Consider the following 10,619-nt stretch of genomic DNA (forward strand, 5'->3'; position numbering starts at 1 on the left):
TCCGCTGGGCTTTCCCCTCGCCGGGGGTGGCTTTCTGAGCCGCCCGCTCCGCGTCCCTCTCTGCAGCCTTTCCTGCCACTCGGGGCCCCCGTTCCCCCTCCCGGCGGCGGGGGGCTGCCCCCGGGGGGCTGGCGGAGCTGGGCCGCGGGGGCCCCGGGGCCGGCGGTGCCGGGGTCATCGGGATGATGCGGACGCAGTGTCTGCTGGGGCTGCGCACGTTCGTGGCCTTCGCCGCCAAGCTCTGGAGCTTCTTCATTTACCTTTTGCGGAGGCAGATCCGCACGGTGAGCCGGGGTGGGCGCTGGTGGTGGGAACCCAGGTCAGCGGTGCTCACGGGCTTTTGGGAAGTGTCGGGCCTCTGCTTGGGCTTCGGAACAGAGTCCTGGCGGCGGCTTTTCCCGTTGGAGAATTGGGGCACCCTTAGCTGGGCATGGGGTGGAATGGGGAGGGGGGAGACCCTTGCAGTAGAACCGAGATGGGGGGGCTAGCGGGGACAGGATTTGGCAACTCTTGGGGGCTGGGGTGGTGGGTGGGGCGCCGTTTAAGAAAGCGGGAGTTGTTGTTAAAGAAACCTAGAGGAGGGAACACCTGTTTGATAGCACCAGCCCTGCCGACGTGAGCTTGTGGAAGACCCTCCGTGGGTATTGGGTCTCGTAACAAGAAAGAGCCGGGCTTGTGTGTCAAGGGTAGGGGTGGGTGGGAGAGCGTATGTGACAAACAAGGATGGGAACTTGGGAAAAGCCTTGGGTGTGAAGAAGAAACCCCTGCGGTTTGCATTAAGGGGACTCCTCCACAAACGCCCTGGAAACTTATTTCAGAGTGTGGGTGTCTGGATTTATTGAGACCCTGGGACTAAGAAAGATGCTTTCACGTTGGGCTTGAGGGAAGGGGGTCTCTGTGGGAAGATGGGCGCTTGTCGTTGTGGACTTGAACTGGGGGGCACGCTTGCCTCTCCAGGAAACCCCAGCACGGTGAGGGACACTGGGCAGTGAAGTGCCCAAGTATCTCCGGGTTCCCTCCCCAGAGCTCTTCTCCAAGGTCAAAGCTCCGTAGGCTAACATCATTTAATGAATGTGCTCTTGTGTTCTCACCACTGGGGAGAGTCCTCTGAAAGGAGTCTGGGGAGAATTCAGTGCGCTGAGGTGCAGAAGTTCTCTGGTCTGTCCTCTTTGATGTCCCTCAATAAAACTTGGAAGAGTAAAAGCAGCCAGGGCCTGCTTCGGCCAGAAAATTTCCAGAGGGCCCTGGGTGGTGGTGGTGGTGTTGACATGCTGACTGGGGGGAGTGGGCCTGGCCTCGAATTCGGTGTCTCCTCTTCCACTTCCTGATTTAGGGTGAGAATTGTTTCTGGGTGGTCATAGTTGTAGGCAGGGCTAGTTCCCTCAAACACCTTAGCAGCCAAGAAGAATTTGGGGTCAGAGATGCTGAGATGTGTGTGGGGCTGGCTCCTGGGGTTTTCTTTACATGTTAACTCCTGTCCCCTCTGCCTGGCCTTGCTCTGAGCACACCCCATCCCCCGCCAAATTTCTGTTCTGGGTGCAGGGAGTAGTGCTCCAGACCAGATGCTAGTTACTTGCAAAATTGCTCTCCTCTGGGCAGCACTCACCCCACAGCCTTTTGTCTTCCCTTCCTTCCCTTCCAGTCTGGTTTCTCCCCCAACCCCCCACCCCACCCCCTCTCTGGCAGATGCTGGGAGCATTCCCTACATGCCCAGCATGTGCAACCCGAGATAGCAGGGCAGGACACCCGAGCTGTCGCGGCCCTCATCCCTGCCCTCATCCCTGCCCAGGGAGAAAAGAAGGGCAGATGCAGATGCCTTGGCATTAGGGGGAGAGGGGCCCTGTGGTTTGCAAGGGGGGAGCCTGGTTCTGGTGAGGCTGGGGCCTAGGGATGGACTGAAGAGCATTTGTCTGTGCTGAGAAGAAAAGAGCAGAGGAAGGGATCGCCAGGCTTGCATGGGAGAGATCTGGGTGCTAGAAATAGGAGCCTCTAGAGGAGACCTGGAGAAGCTGGAAGGTTGAGGTGGTGACGTCCTTGTCCCTTCCTCACCTCCCTCACGGCCCTTACTTCACCCTGGCCTTCCCAACACCCTATCAGTCATCCCGGCGGGTGGGGCTTTCCAGTGCCGTGTGTGCCCTGCTCTGGGTACCGGAATAAGGAGGCAGGTCAGAGGGCTGAGGTTCTCTGCCACTTGTGACTTGGCTGGTAGAGACAGAAGTGGACAGGTGGCTGGTTAAAATAGGCCTGGTGGCCGCCAGCCAGAGGAACTTAGCTGACCTGACAACCCCTGGATTCCCTCATCCTCCCTTCCCCTTAGGTACCCAAGGACCTCCTCTCCTGACTCCTCCTCTCAGCCCACGAAGGAATCTGAGGCTCTCAGTTCCCAAAGGGAGGTGATGGGGACTTGTCACAAAGGGTCCTTGGGGTGGACGTGCGGAAGGCCATGCATTTCTTGGTCGTGGCACAGCGAGACAGTATCATGGTCAAGAGGGCAGGTGCTTGGGTCGGACGGCACAGGAACCAACCTGGCACCACCACCACATCGACCCGGATGCTGACTGAGCGGCCTGTGACAGTTCTCGGAGTACAGCCGTGATCGAGACGACATGCGTGCTCCTGCCGAGTTTTCGTTTTAACTAGGGGGACAGACAACCAAATAAGAAAACTCCTAGCTGTGTGGGCTTACGTGGTCCTGGCTAAGTCTTGGGCTCTTCGTTGTTTAGAGATGATGATAGCGTATTATTCTTAGATCATTCTTGCTGGGGTTTTGAGGGTTCAGTGAAATATTCTGCATTTACCTCCACGATGCTCGGCACACAGTGTTTCTTGTCAAGATCTCCTTGTCAAGGGTTCTGATCCCCTCTTTTGCTATTTTTAGATAATTCAGTACCAGACTGTTCGATATGATATTCTTCCCTTATCTCCTGTGTCCCGGAATCGGCTAGGTGAGCGTGCTGGCTGGGAAGACTCCTTTAAGGGGAGACAGGGTTTAAGATGTGGGCTGGAGGTTGATTGGTATTGGTTGTGGTTCAGGTCAGGTGAAGAGGAAGATCCTGGTGCTGGATCTGGATGAGACACTTATCCACTCTCATCACGATGGGGTCCTGAGGCCCACTGTCCGGCCTGGAACGCCTCCTGACTTCATCCTCAAGGTGTGTGGGGGATGGTCATGTCTTACTCGGCTCCCACCTGGACTTCCTTTCCCAATCCCAGAGCGTCGCGTCCCTGTCCCCCATCCTCTGGCACCTGTAGCAGCCTCAAGGAGGGGAGCGGGCAGTGGGAGGGCGGGGGTGTCCTTTCGGCCTGTGCTCTGGTGCTCAGGACAGCCCCCAGCCTTTCCCTGTTGATCTACAGGTGGTAATAGACAAACATCCCGTCCGGTTTTTTGTACATAAGAGGCCCCATGTGGATTTCTTCTTAGAAGTGGTGAGTTCGCAGAAGTTAAGGGGAGCTCTGTGAGGAAGGAATGGTTTCAGGGCTCTGGGAATTTAGACGACTCGGTGGAAGTAGGGGCTGAGGAAGAAATGGGTACGGGCGGTTTTGGAGAGGGGAGGTTGTGGGACAGCCAGAGCATGGATGGCTTTCTGTAGTTTGGGTTCATGTGCTGATGTAATTCCGTTCTTCCACGGGCTGCCTGCTCGTTTGTTCTTGCAGCTCTGAATCTTAAGGGTGTGTGGTGCCTAAGACTCTGAGTTTGGGGGCCTTCAGAGACCTTTGTTGTTGTTGAGAGGCCAGAAGGACTGGGCTGGAGTCCTAGCGAAAGAGAACCGTGTGTCTAGAGGAATGGTCACCTCTTCTAACACCTGCCTCTCCCCTGCTCAATTTCAGGTGAGTCAGTGGTACGACCTGGTGGTGTTCACAGCAAGCATGGAGATTTACGGCTCCGCTGTGGCAGATAAACTGGATAATAGCAGGAGTATTCTCAAGAGGAGATACTACAGACAGGTAAGGGGCTGCCCTGCCGAACGAAGAGGAAGCTTGGGAGGCAGGCCACCAGGGAGGGATCTGAGTTTGAGGCAGCTGCCCTGGAATGGGACCCTCTGGGGGGTGAGGGGAGGCATATCGCATGACCCCCGTGGTGGGAGTTGGCTGCCCATAGGCATCGTTGGGACCGGGCTGCGGTCACAGGGACGAGTCTCCTCTTGATGCCCAGCTCGCCCTACCTTCCAGCACTGCACTTTGGAACTGGGCAGCTACATCAAGGACCTCTCTGTGGTCCACAGCGACCTCTCCAGCATCGTGATCCTGGATAACTCCCCAGGGGCTTACAGGAGCCACCCAGGTATGGGAGAAGGTGGCGGGTCTGGCAGGACCAGGAAGTTCTGAGGAGGGATTCTGAAAGCCTGGAGCTGGGATGCCTGGTTTACTGTGGGTCAGGATGCAAGGTGTTTCTCTTTCATGTGAGACATTCTCCTCCCTCCCACGTCCATTTCGTAGATCACATTTCTCCGACTAAATTTGCTTCACGTGAAGCACAGTGGTAATGACTTTGCCTAGGAGCTTCACGCTAACATGAAGTACGGTGACTAAAAGTTGATTTTATTTTGGAGGATGAATCCAGAAGGTTTTACTTAGGTTGCTGGGTTTGGGTGGGTTGGGGAGAGGAACATATTTTAAAGTAACGATCCCCATCCCCAAATAAAAGAAAAATCAGCCTGTCTGTTGAACTCTTTTTTCTCACGCGCATTTATTTTTACCCGCCCTAGACAACGCCATCCCCATCAAATCGTGGTTCAGTGACCCCAGCGACACCGCCCTTCTCAACCTGCTTCCGATGCTGGATGCGCTCAGGTAAGGGAAGTTAGACACTTAGATTTCTGAGGAAAGGAGGTGGGGGATCCCACGAGGGAATAAAAGTGTGTCCTGTTTGACTTATTTCTCTCTTTTCCCTTAAGAACTTAGCATTTGAACCCAGGCTTTCTTACAGTAGAGTTCATCACTTTTAGCCAGTGGGGTTTTGGGCAAACCGGGCCTCTGTTTCATGTCAAAATGGTGATCATTTCTGCCCCACATCTCCAATGAGGCCACCTACGACTAGTGTTGTGAGGATATCAACCGTAAGGACTCTACCAATTCAAGTTCTTTTCGTCCCAGGTTCACCGCTGACGTTCGTTCTGTGCTGAGCCGAAACCTTCACCAACACAGGCTCTGGTGACAGCTGCTCTCCCCCCACCTGAGCCGGGGTTGGGGGGACGGGGGTGAGCCCTCGCGGTGCCGTCTGCTGCCCTGTCCAGCGGTGAGGACTGTGTGGGCAGGGTCTGCCCCTCCCGTCCCTCTCTGCCCTGGGAGCCCTGCACTCCCTGTGGAGTCTGGATGGACACGTGGGCCGGACTCTGAAGCAGCCTCACTCGAACGTCGAGTTCGTGCTCCCTGGAAACCCCAGACTGGGACATAAGCGGAGGCCTAGGAGAGCCGAAACTGTCTGGTGGAGAGACAGGACCGGCCAGAATGACACACAGACGTTCGGTAATCCGGGAGGCTCAAAGAAAAGCCAAGCGAGCTTTGTTGTGATTTGATTTTTTAAAAACTCTTGTACAAAACTGATCTAATTCTTCACTCCAAGGGCTGGGCTGTGGGTGGGAAACTGGGATTTTTGGGCCACTGGATTTTCCCCAAACTTGTCCCTTCCCTCCCCGCCCCCCACTTATCCCTCTATTTTCCCTTCTTCCTAGATTCCCTTAGACCTGTAACCAGCTTTCTCTCTCTCTCTCTCTCTTTTTTTTTTCCTTCCTCTCTTTTAAACCATGCATTATAACTTTGGAAACCAAAGCTGCCCTAGGTCCTTCTCTCTGGGTTGGGAAATGAGGGGAGGAGCCTTTGTTCACATCCACCCTGTCCCCTGAGCAGAGGGGAGAGACCGCGGCAGGAGGGGCAGGCGGGCTAAGGGTCGGGGAGAGATGCTGCTGGCTTTGGGGAAGGAGCAGGGAACCTCGACCTCAGGTGCTTTGGCGGGAAGGGTCTCAGCCACGGGATGGGTGCCCTGCTGGGGAGTGAAAGGACAGCCGTGTGTCCCGAGGGAACCTGAGCGGCAGGGCAGTAGGACACAGCGGTGCGAAGGGAGGAGAAAGCTGGGCCACAAACCGGAGGGGCGGGACTTCGCCGGGGGACCGACGTGGACAGGGCAGGCGGCCGCCGCCGCAGGGCGCCCCAGCCCTCCGGGGCCGCGTCCGCCTCCCCGCCGGCTCCGCCCCCGCCCCGCCCACGGCGCCCCCTCCCTCCCCGCGGCCGGCTCTACTTCCCGCGGCCGCCACGTGACGCTCCGCCCTTCTCCGAGATCACATGATTTTTCGCAGCACGGCGGTGGTAGTGTTCCTCCGCGCTGACGTAGTCCCTACCTTTCGGACCTCCTCTCCGGTCCCTATTGGTCCACTCCTCCTCGGAACCTAAGCGTTCTCTGCGTTTCTCCGAATATGTATTTCCTTTCTGCCCTCCTTCCTTTCCGGACACCCGGCTCCTCCGTTTGGGCACTACTTTGTTTTGGTGTCAGCGGCCGCCTTCGGCGTACCAACGCGTTTCGTGAATAGCTATCCTTATAATTATCTCTGCCTTCCCCCGCCCCCTTCACCTCGTTTCCGAAAAGAACTTTCGGAAAACCAAGCCTCAAATTATAATTAGCAGCTTCTAGCCCTTTTGGTCTCCAGCTTGGTGGGGGGAGGTCGGAACGTGGGTTTTCAGTTATTTTCGACCATAGCACAAGCCAACCACCTTTTGCTACGTCGCCTGCGTAGCCCACAAATTGATTCCAAAGCGATTACGTAGACGGCGTGAGGGGGGCGGTCAGTAGGTGGTGCTACGCCGGCTGCGTCCGGGCCGCTGCGCTAGTGGCGTAACGTAGCAGGCGGGGCGGCCCCGGACGGTCGGGGGCGGGGTTGGTGAATAGGGAAGTGGCGCAAGTCCCGGGATCGCTCCGCTGAGTCCGCCCGCGCGTCGCCGCCGTCGCCGCCGCCCCCCGTCCCGGCCCCCCCGGGTTCCCTCAGCCCAGCCCGGTCCAGCCCGGTTCCCGGGAGGATGAAGTTCGTGTATAAAGAGGAGCATCCGTTCGAGAAACGCCGCTCTGAGGGCGAGAAGATCCGAAAGAAATACCCGGACCGGGTTCCGGTGAGCACAGTAGCCAGGGCCGAGGGCGCGGGGCGCTGGCGCTGACGCCACAGCCCGGGGTTGGGGTCCGGCCGGGCAGCGTGGGCATCGGGCTGCCGGCCGAGGCGGGGTTGGGAGCGGCCCGACGCTGCTGTGGCTGGGACCCGAGGCTGAGTGGAGCGGGGCAGCGGGAGAGCGGGGGGTGAGGGGACGTGGATGGCAGGGAGAGACGTGGGGAGTGGTGTGGGAGGCTGCAGGGAGTTTGACAGTCTGAGCTTCACATGGCCATTCCCCCCCCCCCAGCTAGCTGGGGTTTTGAGGTGGACGCTCTGGTCGGCCCAGTCGAGTCATCCCTGCCTGATTAAGAGACTTGTTTATTATGACGCCCTACTTAGGGATCCTGGATGTTTAGGCGAGTCCTACGCAGTGGGGTCAGGATCTCTACTCGAGGCTGCACCGCGTGTTCCCAGACAAAGAAAAATGAGTCGAATGGGCTTGAGTGCTAAGAATTTTGTTTCTTGAGTTCTTGACAGGTGTAATGGTGGGGCTGTCCACCCAGTGTTTCCTAATTTTCATCTTCTCTTCATCAGGTGATAGTAGAAAAGGCTCCCAAAGCTCGGATAGGAGACCTGGACAAAAAGAAATACCTGGTGCCTTCTGATCTCACAGGTGGGGACGTGTCCGGGTACCCAGGTTTGCTTCCTGCGGTGGGAGTGCAGTCTCTGTGGGAAGAGGCTCCACACAGGGACTGTTGTTTTGAGGCCATTTGGGACTTTATCATACCTTGTCTCTTTGGCAGTTGGTCAGTTCTACTTCTTGATCCGGAAGCGAATTCATCTCCGAGCTGAGGATGCCTTGTTCTTCTTTGTCAACAATGTCATTCCACCCACCAGTGCCACAATGGGTCAGCTATACCAGGTACGGTGACTGGAGAGGGGTCAGGGCTTTGGAGAGGTGTTGGAAGAGCTTGAGAGGAAGAGAGTTTCAGGTCAGCAGTTCTCGGACTAGCTGGCTTGTTTAGCTCTCAATTTTATCTTTGGCCTCAAGATTTTGGGGTAGTTGGTTTGGACAAGGGGTTGAAAGTTTGGACAAGGGCAGTAGGAGTAGAGAGGAGGGAGGGAACAGTGGAGCTCAGTTCTGACCCTCACTCTTCTCCAGTTTCCCCCACTCCCAGAGCAGCAGAGAACAGTTTGTGATCTTTTTGCCCAGCACTGTTGCTAGGGCTAATACTACTTGGCTGCTAAGGCCTGGAACAAGTGAGGGAGTGAGTCAGGGCATGAGTGTTTGGGGGCTCTTCAGAAAAAAGGGCTTTTGAAGAATGGGTCTGGGCAGTGGGTGGTTCAAGGAACTACAGCCCAGATGTCTGAGTCCCGTCATTTTCTGCCTCTGCCCCAGGAACACCATGAAGAAGACTTCTTTCTATACATCGCCTACAGTGATGAAAGTGTCTATGGTCTGTGAAGCTGCTCCCCCTGAGGTGGGGGGTCCCGTTCTACAAAGAGAGAGGTGGCCCCCCCTTCCTTGACCTACTCCTCCTCCGGGCTCAACCACCACCTCCCTTCTTCAGGACCTGCACTTCCTAATGTTTGAGGCTCTCTTCCAGCCCCTCTTAGCAGGAGGGCTCGTGGGGGAGGTGACCTCTTGGACCTCTCCTTTTTCCCCTTTCTCTTACCACCCTTCCCACTCTGCTTTAGACTTCTCGATTGTCAATCTGTCACATCCAGCGATTGTTTTGGTTTCTGTTCCCTTTCTAACTGCCCAAGGGGCTCAGAACCCCAACATTCCCTTCCTTTCACTACTTTCTTTTTTGGGGGTAGATGGAAGGGACTGAAATTGTGGGGGGAAGGTAGGAGGCACATCAATAAAGAGGAAACCGCCAAGCTGAACTGGAATTTGCTTTGTGTTGCTTCCTGCCCTCTTTTTCTTTTTAGTTGTCCTCTGGTGGGGAAAGTGGAGGTTGGAGGGGTAGTAATATATTTTGGTTCATTCTGTTGATGTTGGGTTTTTCCTTGCGCAAAAAAAAAAAAAAAAAAGTTTTTGTTGCGATGGAATACTCCGAGTGTCTTTTCGTGAAACTTTAGTTTTATAGACGTGTGTATTGGGTCCCGATGTAAAAAATACAGTGGTTTGTTTTGTTTTGTTTTTTACCTTGGGTTCCTGGGGAGAAAGTTTGAAAGTACCTGCTTTAGAGAAGTACATCCAAGTTTGTAATGGCCTTTGGATTAAGGAAGAGCTTTTCGTGCGTGGGAACTGGTCAGAGGACTCTGTCCTCGGTTGCATCTCACTTGGCCAGACTTTGTGGCGGTGGGTAGAATTCAAGGGAGGGAGAAGACGGGGAGGAGGGAGCCATTATTATCGGGAGAACTTCATCCCCCAGCAACCCCTTCTCCGTCTGGCCGGAAGTGGGGCGGTCCCCCACGGGGAGAAAGAAGCTGCAGAATGAGGCAGTATGGTGGCCGAGAGTTCTAATCCCTTCTTTTCCTTCTTTCTTAGTCCCGCCCAGCCTACATTTCCCAGGAGCCTGCGCGCGCTCTTCCGCTCTACCCTCCGCTCCCAATCTCCCCGCCACTCCCCGGGGGAGGGGAGCGGTTTAGTGCGCCTGCGCTCTTCCTCGGCTTGCTGGGAACTGAAGTTCCGGAGGCCTATGCAGTCCCCTTTCCGCTGCCCCCGGACGGACTACAAGCCCCTTGATGCATTGCGCGTCGGCACCCGCGAAGGGAGGAGGGAGAGAGGAGGAGGGAGGGAGGAGAGAGGAGGAGGAGGGAGCAGGCGGCCGGCGGCGCGGGGGGAGGGGGCCCGGTCCGGGAGTGCGGGAGGCAGGGGTAGAGGGAGGTGGCGGCAGCGGCTAGCGGACTCGAGTCATAACTGGGCCGAGGCAGACACCTCTGTGGAGCGAGGCAGTAGGAGCACCGAGCACCGGAGGCGGCACCGGGATCCCCGGCTCAGGGGAGGGGGGCGCCGGACCGGGAGGAGGGGAGGGGGCGATGCTGGAAGCCATGGCGGAGCCCAGTCCCGAAGGTGAGCTCTCGACCGGCACGGAGCGCTGAGCCGGTGGGGGGCGGGGGAGGAATCAATTGGCAAACTTGGAGGTCGAGCCCCGGAGCCCAGCGGGGGAGCGCGGGGAGGGGGTCGGGGGTCGGGGGCCTGCCCCTGGAGGTGGGAGAGCGACGAGTTGAGAGATCTTGGTGAAAGAGGAGTGGGAGACTGGGCTGGGGGTAGTTGGAGATCAGACACCGTGAATGTGTGTGGGGGGGTGGGGAGTGGGAGCTGGAGCCCCGGAGCTCCGGGGGTTAGGGGCCGTAAGGGCCTCCAGCACGTTGGGGCCCTGAGGCTGGGAGGCTGGGGGAATCTGGGAGCCGGAGAGTTGTTGAGGAGGGAGGATGTAGAAGAGGACTGAGTGAGGAGCCCTGTAGTTCGCCGAGGCGGGGGAGTTTGTGGCGGTGGAGCTCCGGGTAGTTGCCGCCGGAGATAGCCCGGTGATTGTTGGAGGGGTGGGCAGATAGTTGTGGGGAGAAGAGGGGGTCTGGGTATTGTCTGCGGTA

General features: G+C 57.0%; 3 protein-coding genes across 5 annotated transcripts in view; all 3 read left to right on the forward strand.

Moving 5' to 3' along the window:
• Nucleotides 1–6: 6 nt before the first annotated feature.
• CTDNEP1 (CTD nuclear envelope phosphatase 1) lies at nucleotides 7–5,769 on the forward strand. 3 transcript variants are annotated; one of them, XM_081805826.1, is made up of 9 exons: nucleotides 7–284; nucleotides 2,318–2,584; nucleotides 2,879–2,945; nucleotides 3,034–3,152; nucleotides 3,355–3,426; nucleotides 3,829–3,945; nucleotides 4,171–4,282; nucleotides 4,707–4,791; nucleotides 5,095–5,769. In XM_081805826.1, exons 2-9 carry the CDS (start codon nucleotides 2,444–2,446, stop codon nucleotides 5,153–5,155), a joined length of 774 nt encoding a protein of 257 aa, XP_081661952.1. In that variant the 5' UTR covers nucleotides 7–284; nucleotides 2,318–2,443; the 3' UTR covers nucleotides 5,156–5,769. The 3 variants fall into 3 exon arrangements, with proteins under 3 accessions (XP_081661952.1, XP_006738981.1, XP_081661953.1); XM_006738918.3 differs by lacking the exon at nucleotides 2,318–2,584; XM_081805827.1 differs by lacking the exon at nucleotides 5,095–5,769 and having other exon boundaries at nucleotides 4,438–4,736.
• Nucleotides 5,770–6,863: 1,094 nt separating this feature from the next.
• On the forward strand, nucleotides 6,864–8,963 carry GABARAP (GABA type A receptor-associated protein). The gene is made up of 4 exons (XM_006738920.3): nucleotides 6,864–7,098; nucleotides 7,668–7,746; nucleotides 7,877–7,995; nucleotides 8,473–8,963. The coding sequence occupies exons 1-4, from the start codon at nucleotides 7,009–7,011 to the stop codon at nucleotides 8,536–8,538; spliced, it is 354 nt and encodes a 117-aa protein (XP_006738983.1). The 5' UTR covers nucleotides 6,864–7,008; the 3' UTR covers nucleotides 8,539–8,963.
• An 867-nt stretch (nucleotides 8,964–9,830) lies between these two features.
• The window catches only part of PHF23 (PHD finger protein 23), a 4,672-nt gene continuing 3,883 nt past the window's right edge, over nucleotides 9,831–10,619 (forward strand). The window contains exon 1 of the mRNA XM_006738921.3: nucleotides 9,831–10,095. Within this exon, the coding sequence (XP_006738984.1) occupies nucleotides 10,062–10,095 (34 nt within the window). The 5' untranslated portion in view covers nucleotides 9,831–10,061. The remainder of the gene's footprint in view (nucleotides 10,096–10,619) is intronic.

This window comes from Leptonychotes weddellii, chromosome 15, assembly GCF_054177405.1.
Source record: "Leptonychotes weddellii isolate Sample4059 chromosome 15, ASM5417740v2, whole genome shotgun sequence".
In the NCBI taxonomy this organism is placed as follows: Eukaryota; Metazoa; Chordata; class Mammalia; order Carnivora; family Phocidae; genus Leptonychotes; species Leptonychotes weddellii.

Coding starts and splice junctions, on each gene's coding strand:
- GABARAP (XM_006738920.3), top strand. CDS start 7,009: ATGAAGTTCGTGTATAAAGAGGAGCATCCGTTCGAGAAACGCCGCTCT. Junction 7,099..7,667: donor AATACCCGGACCGGGTTCCG/GTGAGCACAGTA, acceptor TCTCTTCATCAG/GTGATAGTAGAAAAGGCTCC. Junction 7,747..7,876: donor GGTGCCTTCTGATCTCACAG/GTGGGGACGTGT, acceptor TCTCTTTGGCAG/TTGGTCAGTTCTACTTCTTG.
- CTDNEP1 (XM_081805826.1), top strand. CDS start 2,444: ATGCATTTCTTGGTCGTGGCACAGCGAGACAGTATCATGGTCAAGAGG. Junction 2,946..3,033: donor TGTGTCCCGGAATCGGCTAG/GTGAGCGTGCTG, acceptor GTTGTGGTTCAG/GTCAGGTGAAGAGGAAGATC. Junction 3,153..3,354: donor CTCCTGACTTCATCCTCAAG/GTGTGTGGGGGA, acceptor GTTGATCTACAG/GTGGTAATAGACAAACATCC.